This window comes from Oncorhynchus kisutch, linkage group LG16 (assembly GCF_002021735.2).
Source record: "Oncorhynchus kisutch isolate 150728-3 linkage group LG16, Okis_V2, whole genome shotgun sequence".
NCBI classification, from domain to species: Eukaryota; Metazoa; Chordata; class Actinopteri; order Salmoniformes; family Salmonidae; genus Oncorhynchus; species Oncorhynchus kisutch.
In genome coordinates, this window is record NC_034189.2 from 36,279,054 (window position 1) to 36,298,347 (window position 19,294).

The 19,294-nt window shown below is 42.5% G+C and overlaps 1 protein-coding gene across 2 annotated transcripts in view; it reads left to right on the forward strand.

Annotated features, from left to right (window-relative positions):
- Positions 1 to 4,646: 4,646 nt before the first annotated feature.
- The window catches only part of LOC109906642 (amyloid-beta A4 protein-like), a 38,955-nt gene continuing 24,307 nt past the window's right edge, over positions 4,647 to 19,294 (forward strand). The window contains exon 1 of one of the 2 annotated variants that reach the window (XM_020504452.2): positions 4,647 to 4,867. In XM_020504452.2, coding sequence (XP_020360041.1) covers positions 4,808 to 4,867 — 60 coding nt within the window. In that variant the 5' untranslated portion in view covers positions 4,647 to 4,807. The remainder of the gene's footprint in view (positions 4,868 to 19,294) is intronic. The other variant, XM_020504453.2, reaches the window with a different exon arrangement.

Consider the following 19,294-nt stretch of genomic DNA (forward strand, 5'->3'; position numbering starts at 1 on the left):
TTAACTGTTCTAATATTGAGCTGTGCAGTGGTCTAAGGCACCGCATCTCAATGCTGGAGGCATCACTACAGATACCCTGGGCCACCTGGCTGTAACACAACCAGTGGTGTTTGGCAGTACCCGTAGGGTGGTGCACAGTTGGCTAGTGTAGGCTGTCATTATAAATAAGAATTTGTTCTTAACGGACTTGCCTAGTTAAATTTAAAAAACATGCCACTATGTTCTGGGCCAGCTGCAGCTCAACTAGGTCTTTCTTTGCAGCACTTGACCACATGACTGGAGAATAATCAAGATAAGCAAAAACTAGAGCCTGCAGGACTTGCTTTTTTGAGTCTGGTGTCATCTCTTTAGTATGGACAGACCTCTCTCCATCTTTATAACCATTGAGTCTATATGTTTTCACCATGACAGTTTACCATCTAAGGTAACACCAAGTAATTTAGTCTCCTCAACTTGTTCAACAGCCACACCATTATCAGATTCAGTTGAGGTCTAGAACTTAGGGAATGATTTGTACCAAATACAATGCTCTTAGTTTTAGGGATGTTCAGGACTGCAACTCCTTGTTAAGAATTTCAGTGACTTCATTAGCTGTGGTTGGTAACACATATATGGTTGAATCATCAGCATGCATGTACACACAGGCTTTGTTTAATGCCAATGGCAGGTCATACGCTCTGTTGCAACAAGGATCCACCATGCCTCTGGACTACACCCCTTCCTGTGGGGAAGGGGGATTTAAATACACAATTCAATCATTTGATACGTTAACCATCCAATAGCAATGCTTGATTGTTACACATGTAAAGTAGTGACTCCTGTGACATTCTCACCCACTTTAAAATGAGAGTTTCCTCGCAGAGTGAGTGAAAACACTGCAAAATGACACATATTATGTTTAACACACCGGTTAGCAAAAGCACTTTTTTTAAATAAACCCCCCATATTTACTCAAAACAAACAAAGTCCCCTTGAACATAAAGGTCTCCAATACCTTCTAGCTAGCAGCTCTCCCACATGGTGTCCTAGGGCAGCCAGGGCCATTCTTGTTGTCGTCTCCATCCACTGTTTCCTCTCTCCTGGTAGACCTGGGGCATCAGGTGGCCCCATCTTGGTCGCTTCAGCCCCATCGCTCACCCACTTTGAGTGGACCATTCCATCCAGCTCTCTGCGGGCCCCCATGGCAGTGTTATCCTGTTCTCTTAGCTGGAACCTCCCCCTCGGCTTCATCAGACCACACACATCCTTAGCCATGTCCACAGAGCTGCTCAGTCTTCACTTATAGGGCACCTTAACACGCCAGGCCTGTTAGGTCGCACAAAGTCTCATAAACCAGCAGGGGTGGCTTCCTCTTCTGCCCCAGCTGCGCCCAGACCACCACGGGAGAGACTGCATTACCTGAAACACAAGACTGTAAAAGCAAAACACAACTGGCCCCTGCTCCACACCTGCCCATTCAATGGCCAAGACCCTGCACTTGTTACGCCAAGTGTCAGAAGGTAGATAAGTGACAGGTTTTATAGGGACTGGGTTGAGCAAGCAGAGTGAAGCAGAGACAAACAACGAACAGGACCGTTTTCAACATTTATTTTCATATGTCTTCGTTTTCAAGTCAGTTTCAGTAATCAAGTTAACATTCAAATAACATTTTCACAATTCAGTTAGAATGCTTAATTTCCATATACCATTTCCTCTTTACTTTTAACTTAATAACCATGCTACTTAAAATCATTAGAAAAAAATACAAACTAAACCAAAGAAACAAAGGGGCACAGGAAGCGAAGCAGCCAGAAGGCAGGTGGACAAATTTCCTCAAAAACTTAGTCATAAAGCACTAAGTCCATTTTCTATGTGCTCTCAAACATGTCAGCCTTAAAGGGGAACTGCAACTGCTGATTTGGCCTCTTTTTTTGGCTTGTTCCTCAAGAAATGCTGGCAACCATGACAGAAACCAAACGTGAGTTGACTTGGGGATGTGGTTTGACACACCCATCAGTCAGAACCTTGCCTGCAGCCTTTCCCCCCCCCCCCCCCCACTCAGTCACAACAAACAAATCTCCTACATGTTGACTTCTACAGGCAGATGTATGGTGAGATTCCAGAGGAAGCTTTGAGCTTTATTAAATCCACTTTGAAGAAGTTCTGCTAAGTGTGATTGAAATTTAAAGGCAATGTTCCCGCTTAACGCTGCATATGTCGGCTCAATCAATTTTGCTCTCAAGTGGCACAGCGATCTAAGGCACTGCATCTCAGTGCCAGAGGCGTCACTACAGACCCTGGTTCGATTCCAGGCTGTATCACAACTGGCCGTGATTGGGAGTCCCATAGGGCGGCGGACAATTGGCCCAGCGTCATCCGGGTTAGGGTTTGGCCGGGGTAGGCCGTCATTGTAAACTGACTTGCCGAGTTGAATAAAATAAAATTGTTTATTTTGTTTAAGTCTGGCACCCAACTATGTACTTTGTCTAACAGAAAAACAGGGTCAACGATTGTCATCATCCCTCAATAAACTAGAGAAATAACAATCTCATTTGGAAGTTAATTCTACGCTTTACAGATGAAGACTGACTGGCTCTAGATTGGATTAGATTTAGACCGGTGACACCGTTACACTATGCAACCAACTGTGATATGTTTTGCTATGGCCATGGGTTGGTTTCAGTTTGTTGCTGCCAGTTAGTACAGTGTTGTAGTCAGACACGAGTTAGCTATTAACACGATAGCTGCATCCAATATGTATTTGTGTCCTAGTAGGCTGGACAATAGAACGAGTTAAAAATCACCCAAAGCTAAAAAATGGCCAAAGAACTGGTTGTGCTGCAACACCAGCGCGAGGCCATAGCAAATTAATTTAAACGAACCATCGCTGATCCTCTACTGACTGGAGTGATCCTTAGAATTTCATTTTCCCTAAATGGCACCAAAAAAATGTCTACCTTTTTATTTTACAACTACAATCTGTTTTTAGGATTAAACTGAAAAATAACAACTTGTTTAGAAAGTAAACATCCTCACCTTTATGGTGCCAAGTGTGCTTATGTCGGCATAACAAAGAGGTAGAGAAAAAAATGGCAATTTCTGACTATTTCTAATCTAGCGATCGATGACAGCAGAGTACACTGCCCAACCGTATGTCATTAGAAGGAGGTGATTTTCCTGATTAAAACGGTGTCTGACTTTTAAAAATCTAAATATACACATTGTGAGATACTTGGCGAAATTATTCTTATTTCTTATTATTCTTATTTCCCCAAAACAATGGCAGTCTGAAAGTTCTACGGGCAGTGTTTTTTATATAATTAACTAAAGTTATGGTGTTTTTGGTTTGTCAGTTTCATTGTTTATTGTTATGCTATAAATGGTTATTTAATGTTTTTAACTGATAAAAAGAACTACAGCATTATATATTTTGTCATTTTTAGTAAATACGTCATTAGTAAGGATATACACTTATTCTGTATTACTGCAATTAATAAATTATTCCAATAGATGGCAGCATAAACACAATTAATTACATTTTTAGAAAATTAGTTATCTCCCTGGATACACCACTCCCACACACAGGAAAACTCCCGCACACGTTTTTTCTGTACCTTTCCCCACTATTAAAGCAAGATGAAGGACTGAAAAGGCATTTAACAGATTACTGTGAATTAATATAATGATCAGGGGTGTAACGTTGATTTTAGAAGTGGGGGGGATATCCAGTTGAAGTGGAGTGTTTATCCAGTTTATCCAAACAACCTACCCTACCGATCGGAGACATCCTCATCACATTCCAATAATAAAACTGGGGGGGACAAAAATGCTATTTCAGAATGTGGGGGAAGAAGTAAGAAGAAGAGACAGGTTTGGGCCAAGAAACACGAGCAATGGCCATTAGACCGGTGGAAATCGGTCCTTTGGTCTGATGAGTCCAAATTAGACATTTTTGGTTCCAACTGCAGTGTCTTTGTGAGACGCAGATTAAGTCAATGGATGATCTCCTTATGTGTGGTTCCCCAATGTGAAGCATGAAGCATGGAGGAGGAGGTGTGATGGTGTGGGGGTGCTTTGCTGGTGACACCGTCTGTGATTTATTTAGTGTTCAAGGCACACTGAACCAGCATTGCTACCACAGTTTTCTGCAGCGGTACGCCATCCCACCTGGTTTGCGCTTAGTGGAACATTCATTTGTTTATCAACAGGACAATGACCCAACACACCTCCAGGCTGTGTAAGGGCTAAGAAGGAGAGTGATGGAGTGCTGCATCAGATGCCCTGTCCTCCACAATCATCCGACCTCAACCGGATTGAGATGGTTTGGGATGAGTTGGACCACTGAGTGAAGGAAAAGCAGCCAACAAGTGCTCAGCATTTGGAACTCCTTCAGGACTGTTGGAAAAGCAGTCCAGGTGAAGCTGGTTGAGAGATTGCCAAGAGTGTGCAAAGCTGTCATCAAGGCAAAGGGTGGCTACTTTAAAGAATCTCAAATCTCAAATATATTTTGATTTGTTACTACATGATTCCATATGTGTAATTTTGTTTTGTTGTCTTCACTATTATTCCTTAATGTGGAAAATAGTACAAATAAAGAAAAACCCTTGAATGAGTAGGTGTCCAAACTTTTGACTGGTACTGTTTAGAATTAAGCCCCCCCCGTCGTCGTCGTCAGGTGACCTGGCACTCCAGCAGCTGTGCAGCCTCAGTATCGTTCTCCATTAAACCAACACAGTCAGCCGCACAGCAACGGAGACGAGCTCTGAATAAATACCGACGGTACATAAGAATAAACCATACATAGGACGCGTTGTGACAATAATACGCCATGGGGGACCGTATGGCTTTGTTGCTGCTGGTTATTGCGACCACGGCGCTAGCAGTTGAGGTAAGAAACCGGGGAAAGAAAGACAGGACAAGGCTGAGCTCCATGCTTATTCTTCTCCTCTTCCGCTGCTATTGATGGAGGGAGCAGCCGGGTGATTCCAACCCATGGGGGCTAATTACGCATGAATAGAACAAAATGAAATCAGACATTCAGCAAGGCTGTGAACATATTCCACGCCTGAATACATGTTGGACAGCTTTTTATCTCATTTAGTCTGACTCGAAATGACTCGAAATGATAGTAGAATATGATAGTAGAATAGCCCTTGTTCTTTTTGCTCCGTGCTGTTATAAACGACTCTGTCATTGCTTGAATTGAAATCTAGTTTTATAGCCTTTGGATAAGTTTTACTTTTAATAATTCAAGATGAGAAATCATTACATTTATTTTACACAGAAAGTAAGACCTGATGAAGCTTTCCAATCTGTAGGCTACGGCTGAGATTCATGTGTAGCCTATGTAAAAGAACGTGATTTGTTTCTGTGCATAATTGCACTTCAACACATCCTAGTCCAAACAGGTTTCTGTAGTGGCAATATTGGTTATTGTATCCGGACTTATGGGTAATGTGAACACCATTTTGTAGACACTTGTGTAGTATTTGGTTCGAATATAATTTTGAGGTGGTGGGCGTGAAAATAAACATCTAACGTTATAGTGGGTTATTCCTTCCCTTAGATTAAGCTTTCTGTAGCCTAAAGACATCCGTTACTCCCAAAAAAGAGCCAAAGAGTAGACCTATGACCCATTCATTCTGCACATTGCGTCCTTGGATAAGGGTAAAATCGCCTGTTTTCCCTATGTCAACCTGTTTCATGTAAACTCGAGAATAAAGATAATGTTGTGAGACAGAAGTAAGATGGCGGCGGTGCACTGCAGCATTCCATGAACACAGGCAGAGATGTTGCACATAATCACTGATCATCCGTCTCTCTCAGGCGACATGCCATGTCGGTGTGAATTTGGCCTTGTAAAGAGAGCGACCACAATTGTTCTCTTACGACAGTCTTAGTGTTACACAAACGTTACACTGCAATTGCGGCTGACTTGCTACATTTGGTGTGTCTGAGTGTGGGAACTGCGGTTTGAATTTGAACAAATTATTTTAGGCAGTAGCGGATACACTTGATGTGGGTGATACTTGTCGATGCGGGTCTGTGGGCTAGCTAGGCTAGCCACACAATAAACATGAATCTTCACACACCTCAAGTTCAAGATGTCAATGTCACTCAGGTTTTACTAGGCCTTTTCACCTCCAGACAGCTTACATTAGCTAGATGTTGTATGTATTACCCATAGTGTTTCTGACTATATGTATCAATTATTCTTAATCTTAGTTCACTATAGCCAAAGGGTGTTGGTGATATTTAAACATATTAAGATACTTTAAATCAATTAAATGCCAAATAGGCTATGAAGTTCATGTTCAAACCTCCCAATACAGAAGTAAACAGTTAGTTGGTTTTCCCTTATTGTGGGTTGTCAATAGTTGACAATTCATTTCATTATTTTTGTGAAGGGAAAGAAAGCTGATTTAGGTTATAATGCTTTATTGCTTGGTATACACATGTATAAGCCACACATTGAACAGTCTAAGGACACAGAGGGCAGGGCTCTCTTGTTAATCCGGCCTCTATACAGACTGGAGTGTACGGTGTGGGAGCTGAATTCCAGTTTCCCATCCTTGAAAAAATTGGTCGAAGAGCAACCCAGGCAGTCTGTCAATGCACTGCAGTCATTCAAGCCCAAAGCAGCACAGCCTCACGCCCATTAGCGTACATTATAACCATTGTCTCCCTTTGGCATCCACTGCTTATGTTGCAGCTTCGTCCAAACATCCATTTAAATCGCCAGTTTCCAATAGCGCTTTAAAGGGACAATTAGCTCTATGTTGCAGTCTCTACAATTCCTACCCTAGTAATGGTTAGTTGTTGGGTGCCAATCATTGTCTCTGTTTTGGGATGTTTCTCATGCCATGCCAACCATCCTCCATCTTAAGCCCCTTTTTATGTTTTGGTGACGGTGCCTCTTTCTGCCTGCCAGACAGAAATTCCTGGCCCTTTATGGCGTTGTCATGTTACGTTTGTTATGTTGTTCTCCCCACGTTGGGATGTTCCTCCCCTTTCAGGATTTGTTGTATTTTGGACCCTCTATCTCCCATGTAGCCACACTGGACATCCTCACCTTTAAGTAATGTGTTCGTCCTAAACGGTCATGTCACCTATCCCTTTAATGACATGGAAGGTTTTCAAGGGAGCTGATCTCAGTGAAAACACCTGGCATGGGGGTGTAAGGCCGGCTTTGTGCTCTGTAACCTGGCCTTTCAGATAACCAGCCACGGATGCTATCTCTTTCTTGCTATCCCTGGGCCGTGTTCAGTTGGCATGAAATGGAGTGAAACAGGGAGTGACTACCTGTACTTGTCCAATAAGAGATGTTGTTTTAACGTGTGCCCTAATGAACACAACCCTGAAGAGCTTCACAGACCACATTTTAGAGGCTCTCACAACATCAGGATGGGCTCGAATGAGAAGCGACTCAAGCCCCACTCTTCACAATCCCTCATCTATACAGATCAGTGGTTCTGTGCAGGTGCTGTTCCATTCCAATGCTCCCCAATGAAACCTGGATGAGTTATCAGGGACCCCACCTCCAACCAGGAGAGAATGGGTGTGTTCCAGGTTGTCTTTTTGCAGTCACACTGCACATCTCATCATAATAAAGTAGCTCCTGAATCGTTAAACACTTCTCCAGGCTTTGTGAGTTCTGATCATCTGCAATAATGACGACCTGGATGACCTGGAACGCGCCCTATAGCCCTGCTGCTATGGCAACCCCACCGCTGCCCTGTACAGGCCAGTGGATCACGTCTTAACTGTTAGTGTCACCGTCATGGCCGCCGCGTGACTGAAGTGGCCCGCGTTGTGTGTGTGACCTTCACGTCCGCACATACAAACCTGGAACTTGATCATCTGATTGAGCGACCAAGAGCCTGGCGCAGTCAAAGAGCCTGGTGGGAACGAATCAAGCTGTGATGGTTGTTCGTGGTGATATCTGTTTTCAGGGGGCTGACTCACTGTGGCTTATAGATTGAGTCCCAAATGGCACCCTATTCCTTATGTCGCCTTACCAATAGGGCTCTGGCCAAAAGTAGCGCGATACATTAAGAGTACAGTGCCATTTGGGACGTAGACATAGTCCACCGTTAACTTATAGCCGCAGAGAGTAAGAGCGAGATGGAGAGAGAAAATAGGTAGGGCAGAAAGGTCAATAATGATGTACATCGATGTATGGGACAGTGATCTGTGTGACCCGTTGATTGAGCACGTGGATATATTTATTAATAATACATCCGATGGCAAAATGCTCCTGACATACACGCAGACAGTTAAATACACACATGCACGCTCGCTCTACACAACAACTCCAATACACAATCACACACAGCAGCATGTGTCTTAGGAATTATGCTGCACACTTGTCCCTCTGACTACAAAATGGCCACTTCTTCTTCAGTCAGCCTCCTTTATACTTGATTGATTTGTCCTACTTGACCAAATGTCTCCCAAAGCAATCAAATAAATACTCTAAAACATGTATTTTCTGAATTTCAAATCGACCCCTAGCCCCTACCGTGTACAGGCTACACACCTAGACACTCCTGTAGATCTGACTGTTTCTGAAAGAATTTGGTAGGTATTGGTAATAGCTGACTTTTACCTGAATTCAGCCTGGGTGTAAATATCCCCATATTGATTCCATCGTTCTAACCATCCAATCCTCTCAGATCGACAGGAGTGGATAGGGAGTAGGGGGCTATTCCTTCCCTCATCAATTATCCCTCCTTCTCCCATGTTGGGTCTGTTTTTGAAATGATTGAGCTACCCTCCCTGCCCACCTCCTCTCCTCCCTCCTTATCCCCCTCTTCACTCCTTCCCCTGTGTTTTGGTGGCGGCAGTGCCCTCCCCGGGTCGCCTGGCACCCATGCTATAGTTAGAGCGCCGCGTCCCAGAGATACTCCTGTCTCTGCTCTCTCATTGCTTTCTTCCTTTCATTCCTTCCTTTTTATTTGTCTTTTTTTTCACTGCTTTTTTCTTCAGAACGAGCAGACCTAAGTCTTTCCTTGTTCAATATCTGCTCTTGCTCCCATTCCTCCCTTTCATTCCCACCTTATTTCTCTTTTTACTGCCTTTTTCTCCAAGACAGGCCAACGCTTCCCTCGCTCAACCCTGCACAGTGTCCCTCTGTACAATTGGCCTTATGTATATTTATTGCTACATGTACTGTGAAGGGAGTTATTATATGCGTATCACTTTACAACCGTTTCAGTCAACTATGACCTGACATTTGCAGAATCAAATCAGTGCCGGTCTAAATGTTGATTTGAGGTTCGATTTAATGCGGCTTCGAAAATCGCTTTGTTGATTAGTCTGCTGTTTTTAAAATATCTAATATCTCGAAAAGGTCCTCTTTGTTTCATGAACTAAATTACTTAGCTGAACTGGGAGTAGCATTGTGTGTGTGGTGTCAAGAAGGAGTGGGATATTCTTGGCTGTGCCCTGCTATTCCCACTTCCTGTTTCCTTGTCCCAACCATTACCTGGGATGGGTTTCCTGTATTTGTTTGACGCATGAGGAGACATATAGCCTACTGTGTGCATGACAGTAATGGAACATGGGTGTGTGTGTACATTTAAATTTGTGTGTGCGGGCGTATTTGTCTCGCACTTGATTCGTTTTGTGTGTGTATCTCTCCCGTGTGTGTGGGTGTGCATTTTAATTTTACTTGATTAATTTGTGTGTGTTTGTTCAGTGCCCCACTAAGATATGTGGGTATGCTGCTGACCCCATGCATTACCTTAATTCTCAGTATGGGGAGCTAGTTCTTGGAAACATGTTAACATATATCATAGTCTCATACATTGAGACTTCACATAGTAGACTTGTTCCATTGTGGCTCAGTTGGTAGAGCACTTGCCCTAGGCTTGGGCGGTATCCAGAATGTTATACCTTCATTCTGACACTGAACACAACAAACCCCTCGGATACTCTTTAATCTGAAGGTTAGCAATACTAACAAGTACATGTCAAATCCCATAGAGATCGCATTGCAAACATTTTGTACAGTTTCTGACCTAAACTATGCAAGTGACTCAAAAATGCTACTCACAGTTTGCTGCACGCATAAAACAACTATTAGCCAGCAAGGTCTCTTGATCCAAAAGGGGTTTCTCTGCTGTTACCAAGCCTCCCGAGTGGGGCAGTGGTCTAAGGCACTGCATCTCAGTGCTAGAGGCGTCACTATAGACCCTGGTTTGATCCTGGGCTGTAACACAACTGGCTATGATGGGGAGTCCCATTTGGCCTAGCGTCATCCGGGTTAGGGGATGGTTTGGCCAGGGTAGGCCCTCATTGTAAATAAGAATTTGTTCTTAACTGACTTGCCTAGTTAAATGTAAAAAGTGAATGCTTGATTTTGGAAGAAGCTAACCACTTACAGTACCTAGATAGCTAACTAGCTACTAAATCAGCAAAGCAAATGCATAACTGCAAAGCATTTAGCATATTTTAGACAGTTGACATTGTTATAAGATATTTAGTTATTTATTGCATACTGTAATTAGATCACCTGGCGTATGCTGCGCAAAAGTGAGTGATTCGAAAGGCTCCGGTCTCTTGTCATTGTGTGCTTGTAAACAAACACCAGGTGACACGTGACTGGGGACTACAGTAAGATTCATAATAATGTGACTGGTGAAATGAAGAACGCAAAACACTTTTATTTATTTTTTATAGTAACTTCTATTGCCAACTATGAAAATAGCTTACATAAAGCCAACAAATGAAAACATTGCAGCCTGCAGGTAGAAAATATATCCTGACCAAAATAAATATCCTATAAATCATATTGGCAACACATGGCCTGTCTGGAACGAAACTTGTAACATTGTATCAACTATTAACTTGGTCTGGCAGAAGCTTGACTTGCAACATTGTATACAATATTCTGGTCCTTCAGTTTCCCACACCAGTGAGCTCAGGACAGACACAGATGTAGGCTATTTGGCAAGGGTTAAGAAGCCGTGCTTGACTTGGGCAGGAGCTCACTGGAGCTGAGTACCGACACCTCAACATTTCTACTGCTTGAGCTTCTGTTCCTCTTGTAGAATATTAGCTCAAAAGTATTGTGGAGCCCTTGCACCTAAATATAAAGAGTAAATCTTCCTCTGTGGAGATGGGAGAACCTTCCAGAAGGACAACCATCTCTGCAGCACTCCACTAATCAGGCCTTTATGGCCAGACAGAAGGCACTCCTCAGTAAGATCCACATGACAGCCCACTTGCAGTTTGCTAAAAGGCACCTAAATACACTCAGACCATGGGGAAACAAGATTCTCTGGTCTGATGAAACCAACATTGAACTCTTTAGCCTGAATCCCAAGCGTCACGTTTGGAGGAAACCTGCCACCGTCGCTACAGTGAAGCAGCATCATACTGTGGGGATGTTTTTCTGCGGTAGGGACTGGGAGACAAAAAAATTAACAGAGAACCTTGATGACAATCTGCTCAGGACCTCAGACTAGGGTGAAGGTTCACCTTCCAACAGGACAACGACCCTAAGTACACAGCCAAGACAATGTAGCAGTGGCTTTGGGACAAGTCTCTGAATGTCCTTGAGTGGCCTAGCCAAAGCCTGGACATGAACCTGATCTAACATCTCTGGAGAGACCTGAAAATAGCTGTTCAGCAATTCTCCCCATCCAACCTGACAGAGCTTGAGAGGATCTGCAGAGAAAAATGGGAGAAACTCCCCAAATACAGAATACAGGTATGCCAAGCTTGTAGCGTCATACCCAAGAAGACTCCATGGTGTAATCGCTGCCAAAGGAGCTTCAACAAACTACAGAGTAAAGGGTCTGAATACTTAAGTAAATGTGATATTTTATAAATGTATACATTTATAAATAAAGACATATATTTCCACTGGTCTAATGTCCATTGCTTGTGCTTCTTGGCCCAGCAAGTCTCTTATTATTGCTGTCCTTTAGTAGTGGTTTCTTTGCAGCAATTTGAACACAAAGGCCTGATGTCAATCAGTCTCCTCTGAACAGTTGATGTTGAGATGTCTGTTACTTGAACTCTGTGAAGCATTTATTTGTGCTGCAATTTCTGAGGCTGGTAACTCTAATGAACTTATCCTCTGCAGTGAAGGTAATTCTGGGTCTTTCCTGTGGCAGCCCACATGAGAGCCAGTTTCATCATAGCGCTTGATGGTTTTTGCGCTTTAAAAAAAAGAAAAAATATTTTGTGGGGGGGGCACATTGTCTTAAAGTAATGGACTGTTGTTTCTCAATGCTTATTTAAGCTGTTCTTGCCTTAATATGGACTTGGTCTCTTACCAAATAGGGCAATCTTTTGTATACCACCCCTACCTTGTCACAACACAACTGATTGGCTCAAACGCATTAGGATGGAAAATAATCCACAGATACATTTAACTGGGCACACCTGTAAATTGAAATGCATTCCAGGTGACTACCTCATGAAGCTGGTTGAGAGAATGCCAAGAGCGTGTAAAGCTGTCATCAAGGCAACGGGTGGCTACTTTGAATAATGTCAAATCTAAGATGTATTTTGATTTGGTTACTATATGATTCCATATGTGTTATTTCATAGTGTTGATGTCTTCACTACAACAATGAATGTGTAGGTGTCAACTTTTTACTGGTAATGTATATATACATTAGGCTGTCATTGTAAATATAATTTGTTCTTAACTGACTTTCCTAGTTAAATACGGTGTATTCAGACCCCTGACTTTTTCCAGATTTTGTTACGTTACAGCCAGTCTTATTGCTTCCCGGTGAGATTGTCAACTGTCGTCATAGGGACACAGTAGCACATCTCGACCAGATGGGAATAGACGTCATCGTCGCGGCGATGGCCACAGCAACCAGTCTTCCGTTCCCGGGTGCAGGGTGTAATTGGAATGTTGGCAGGCAGGGCGTGAGGGAAACGAGGGGCTGTCTGCCCTCTAATCACTGTAACACACTCCCACACCCAACTCACCCGAGGATCCGGTCCCAGAGACTAGCAGATAGTATTACACAAACACGCGCGTACACACTCCTAAGACCAAGCACATGTACCATTATACACTCATGCATGGAGTCGCTCTCTCACACACACACACACACACACACACACTGATAGAGTTCAAAGATGAGCTCAGGCCAGGGGTTTAAGTCACAGCAGGCCCTGCTTGGTAAGTGATTAGTGAATGTGTGTGTGTATGTGTGCTTGCCTGTTCACGTTTCTCTGTGTCAATGTGCCGGCTGTCATTCGGTCACCTCTCTAGCCTTATCTCATTATCTTATCTAATAAAGTCGTGACTGATTTCCTTCCTAACTGGTTTCCCATGGCGTCCAACCGGTATTCCAAACAGAATAAGGCTCTGTCCTCCGTGGCAGTGGTGGAAAAAGTATTAAATTGTCATACTTGAGTAAAAGTAAAGATAACTTCATAGAAAATGACTCAACTAAAAGTGAGTCAACCATTAAATACTACTTGAGTAAAAGTATCTGGTTTTTAATGTACTTAAGTATAGTGGTGGGAAAAGTACTCCAATTGTCAAACTAAAGTAAAAAGTAAATGCTATTCATCAAATTCCTTATATAATACAAACCAGATGGCACAATTTACATTTTTTTTTCCTTTTGAATGTGCCCTGTCTTCCAGGGCACATTCAGACACAATTTACATACGCAATATTTGTGTTTAGTGTCCAACAGATCAGAGGCAGTAGAGATGATAGGTGCGTGAATTGGACCATATTGCTGTCCTACCTGAGCATTCAAAATGTAAAAAGTTATTTTGGATGTCAGGGAAAATATATGGGAGTAAAAAGTACTTTTTTTTTTCTTTAGGAATGTAGTGGAGTAAAAGTAGTTAAAAAATAGAAATAGTAAAGATAACTACTTAAGTTCAAAGTATTTTTACTTTTAAAAATAAATAAAAAAGACAAGTCAGTCTGTTTTTATACAAGGCCTCTGGCTATTTCTCTTTCCTCCCCAGTCATTGTTGATGTGTGTCTGTCTACCCAGTATCTGTCTGTCATTCTTATCGATCTGTTTATGGTCTGTCTCTATACGGCCTGGCTGCATCTACAATGGCATCTTATTCCCTTTAGAGATCACAACCGTTTGACCAGAGCACATTTTGAATACAGCCAGGGAACTAGACATTGTTGTACTAGTAGTGCACTACATGGGGAATAGGGTGCCGTTTTAGACGCACTCTGTGTCTGGTGGGCAGGGACAGGCAGAGGACACTCTCCAGACGTAATAGCTGATCTCAGGCGACATTCGCACCGCCAGGGGGGTCTCCCTCGGTCTGAAAGCTGATCCCAGTGGCCTGGGACACTCTGATAACAGCTCACCGCAACAGAGCCACAATTAATGCCGCCCCGGGACTTTGGGACTGGTTCACAGAACAGGTCCCGCGAGGATTAAATCAAATCAATATTATACACTTGGTCTTCTGTGTGTGTGTGTGTGTGTGTGTGTGTGTGTGTGTGTGTGTGTGTGTGTGTGTGTGCGCATGTATGTACAACACTGCACGTGCATGCACATTATGCATATGACTGCGGGTGTGCATGTGCGTCTTCATGCTAGTGTGAATAGAATGACAAAGGAGAGGGTGGACCCAGCCAGAAGAAGAATTAACCCCTGGTCAAAACCCACAAGACCCCCATGCAAACCAATGGGAAGCACCCTATACCCATTGGTAGAGCTAGAGGGACAGTCAATGTCCCACCAATAATAGCATAAAGACAGACACACACACACAGAGACACATTCTCACTGGACAATAGGTACCAGGCAAGTTTTCTGTTTAACCAAATGAGTCAATACTGACTCAATGTCTGTGTGACTCTTAGATACAATACAGAGCAAAGATCATGTGTGCTTAAAGATGTGCGATAGAGAACTGCTATGTTTGTCTGGTTTCAATATAGGTCACCGAACGAGGTCACGCGACTGAAATGCGGCCATGATCCAATTCAATGAAAATAACTTTATTTGTCCTGTGTAGGGCTGACCCCATTTTTGTCGACTGGTAATGTTTATAGTTGAGCAGTTAAAAAAACACACACACAAAAAAAAACTGTTTTTACTGTACGTGTTTATTGACACCTTTTCTCAGTGGACTAATCCATTGTGGAGACCGCGGGATGGCTCACCATTAGTACATTTAAAATTAATTCCCATTTCAAATCTACAATGTTTGGTTACCGTAATTTCTGTTAATGCAATACACCCAGATCTGCTTCCTTTACACACTGTCCTAGAAAAACTATCAACGTGGCTTCTTCTCTCTGTGTTATGGTGGATATGTAAGCATGTTGACAGTACGTTCCTACTAGCACCAGCTGGCTAGGCGCATTCCAAAGATTGTACGTGGGTTTAGGATTGACTGACTTTATTTTCGGAAAAGGACATGGTCTGTTTTCATGGCCTACGTTTTAGGATGAGGCAAATCTTCCCTGTGTTTTCAGGCGGTGGCCGGCTCTATTTTAATGATTTGTTCTAGTTTCCATGGCATCAACTTTTTGCTGGTGGATCTGTGAGCAACTGGGATCATTAGCCAATGCAGTGCACCAGGGGCCAAAGGCTTGATTGATTGGAGCGTTCTCCACCAGTGCTGTGCTAGTAAGGCTAGTACCAGTTGTACCAAGTTTTGGATTAAGGTAGATTTACATTGGGGAGTGCTGAGTAGTCTTGGCCGCATGTCGAATGCCTTTCTACCCAATTCTCATTTGGCGTGGTGCGGTTGACCATTAATTGCGCAGGTATAAATTGTTTGTTGGCTGTGTGGGGGAAAACTCTTGATGTTTTGAGCCGGGACTGTTATTCTCATATTTCCCTTATTTTATTTTTAAACTTAAATCAACTGTATTAGCCTTTTACTGTGTGCTTACGACAACAGTACATAGGTCTGTGTTACCTCCAATATGCTCCTATATAGGGTACTTTACATGCAATGTCTAGTTGGATGGTGCAGTAGTGAGAACAGTATCTTGTTGTGACAGCAGCAGGAGGGTACCATGGGTGGTATCAGTGTGGATTGAGACCTCTGTGGGATATCTCGGCCAGGCAGCTCAGCGTAATCCCCCACCCAGATTACTGCCGGCAGGCTGGCCAGCCGATAGATGAGATAGCGATGCTGGCGATGCGATGGATGAGAGTGGGCAGAGGCAAGCGAGGGAGCAGGTGGCTCAGGGAAAGCCCGGTCTCCTCTCATAATGTCCACTACTCCTCTGTTCTCTTTCTCTCTCACTCTCGCTTTCTCTCTCCTGTCTTTCTTTCTTTTCTCTCTCACTGAAGTTTTGAACCTTGCACCTAGGAAACCATTACTGTTAAATCTCTCCCGACTGGTTTGTGCTCCAGAGTGAAGTACATATCAAGGATCTGCTTTCCCTCCCCCTATCCTAACCTTAAACGTTGGGTCAGCATTGTACTTCCTGCACTAAGATCAGGGTCTAGGGGCAACTTCACCCTACTCCACTGGGGCTCATAGTTTATACACCTTACATACATCACCTTACTTGAACCTCATACGCACAAAGTCTCATTGTCCATTTATATCCCGCCCTCTTTCGTCTCTCGCTTTGTTGCTTTCTCTCTTTCTAACCTTTCCATTCCGAACAGTCTGATTTATAAGACTGCAGTGGGATTTGGCTGCTCCCCAGGACAACCCCCCCCCCCCCCCTCTCCCTCCCCCAACTGTTTGCAGCAGGATGGAGAAGAGAGGGGGATGGAGAAGAGAGGGAATCAAGGAAGGACATTATTTACAAGGCAAAAACAGATGAGGTGATTTTGAATACTGGAAAAGTGGTTGAGAGCGAGTGCGAGGGAGGGAGAGCAATTTCCCTTTAGTGTTCACACGTCAGCGCAGCGGGTAGGTCTAAAAGCAATATGGGGATTTCTCCACGTAGGCCTCCGTTCCAGTTTCTTCACATTTAAGACGCTTAACATCTAAGTGATAAGTAGGGGGCGGGGGGCTGACATGGAACTGGGTCAAATTTCAAACACTTATTCTAAAGTCCTTTTTTACATCAGCAGTTGTCACAAAGTGGAATTGGGTCGTGGTAGTCTTTCTATAACAATAAACGTTTTTCACACTCGTGTCAACCTGAACTGTGCTCTTTTGGCTCGCTTTCCAGTGAGTACTGACTGGGACGATGGCCAGCCTGCTTCTTTCCAGCATGATTTGAGTGGGGCATGGCAAGCTAACTATGCCTCTCTTCACTTTGGGCTGGAAGTAGATATGTTATGGGGCAAGTTGAGCTCGCTTTTAGCGGCTGGACCTAGCCATGTGAATAGAAAATATCCACGCAAAATGGTTTGGGTTGGGACGATAATGTGGGTATAGGAGCATCATGACATATCTGACCCTATCTACTCCAGGCTTCTACAACTCCAGGCATTATTGTGCATACTTTCTACCCAGCCCTGCAGTAATGCACATTATTCAAATATTAAACTAATAAAGGTAGTCTCTCTGGAACGGAATTAGCTGAAATCAAGTTTGTCAGTAACTGCAGGGCTGGATCAAATGTTGGAGAACCCTGTTCGACACCGTTGATTTGTTGTAGAGCAGAACTAAGACTCTCTGGTCTTGTGCACACATCACAAGGGAGGGGTACCGCTTTCACTACTGTAAATATACAGAAGAAAATGACATGACTAACAAGCAGATGTTTCCTCTAACTGCATATCTACCCACTGGGAAAAGGCATCAGTTCAACGGCTAGTTTTGATTTACATTTGATTGAGTTCAATGTGAAATTGACAGAAATGTTAACCATGAAATTGGATTTAGTTTTGAAGTTGAGTGAAAACACAACAATTTCCCAAAAACCTTTTACGTTGAAGACTTTTTGCAAATCCAATCAGATTTCCACGTTAATTCGAAGTCATCACATTTTCTTGTTGAAATTACATGGAAACAACGTTATTAAACCAGTTTGTGCAAAGTGGGTAGGGTCAGTCTCCCTTTCCTCAAACCTTACCAGATCAAATTTTATTGGTTGTGTACACACATTTTGCAGATATTATCGTAGGTGTAGCAAATGCTTGTGTTTCTAGCTCCAGCAGTGAAGTAATACCTAACGATGCACACAAATCCCCCAAATTAAAAGAAAGGAATTAAAAAATATCAAGATGGGCAATGTCAGAGTCCAGAATATAAATATATATGTATATGATGGTGTGCAAAGACATGGACAGTATAGGAATAGAAAAGGATACAACAGTAGTTATATAGGATAAGCCTTGACCATAATACAGTGTATATACATATGAAGTGGGTAAAACCGTATTTAAAAAAAAAAATAATAAATTAAAAGCTTTGTCGACCAAATGTTGTGTGTTCTTTCGATCAATAGATTGGTTGAAAAAATAAATATATATATATATATATATATATATATATATGTGTTAAACTTATATTTTTCCATATAGACACACCCTATGTGTTTTTAATGAAATTAACTATATGTATTGACCTTGCCTGATGCTTTAAGCGCACTGTTTGATGAAATAAGACACAAATGACTTATGAGGGAGCCAGAGATCAAGATAACCCGACCATCCTCCTGCTGCATTCTGCAGATTCTGACGTTAATCTCCTAAAGTTGCCGGTAATAGGCTACACAAGGAGTCTACAACCTTTCATTACCATTGACAACATTTAATCCTGCAGGTAAAACATCTCCCGATTAAAAATAAATATCCTATACAACACAGTGGCTACGCATGGCCTGTCTGCAACGAACTTGAAACATTGTATCAGCTTGGGTCTGCCCTGAAGCTCGCAGCATTGTATATAATATGAATGTATATACATTTATTTATTTAAAGTGGGTGTGTGTGTGTAAAAATATATATATTACACACTACCGTTCAAAAGTTTGGGGTCACTTAGAAATGTCCTGTTTTTTGTAAGAAAAGTACCTTTTTTTGTCCATTTACAATAACATCAAATGGATCAGAAATACAGTGTAGACATTGTTAATGTTGTAAATGACTATTGTTGCTGGAAATGGGTGATTTAAACATTTTTTTAAATTGTTTGGACAATCTACATGGGTGTACAGAGGTCCATTATCAGCAACCATCACTTCTGTGTTCCAGTGGCACATTGTGTTAGCTAATCCAAGTTTATAATTTTTCAAGGCTAATTGATCAGTAGAAAACCCTTTTGCAATTATGTTGGCACAGCTAAAAACTGTTGTCCTGATTTTAAAAGAAGCTATACAACTGGCCTTTAAACTAGTTGAGTATCTGGGTCATCAGCATTTGCATCTCGCATCAGCATTCGATTACAGGCTGAAAATGGCCATAAACAAAGAACTTTCTTCTGA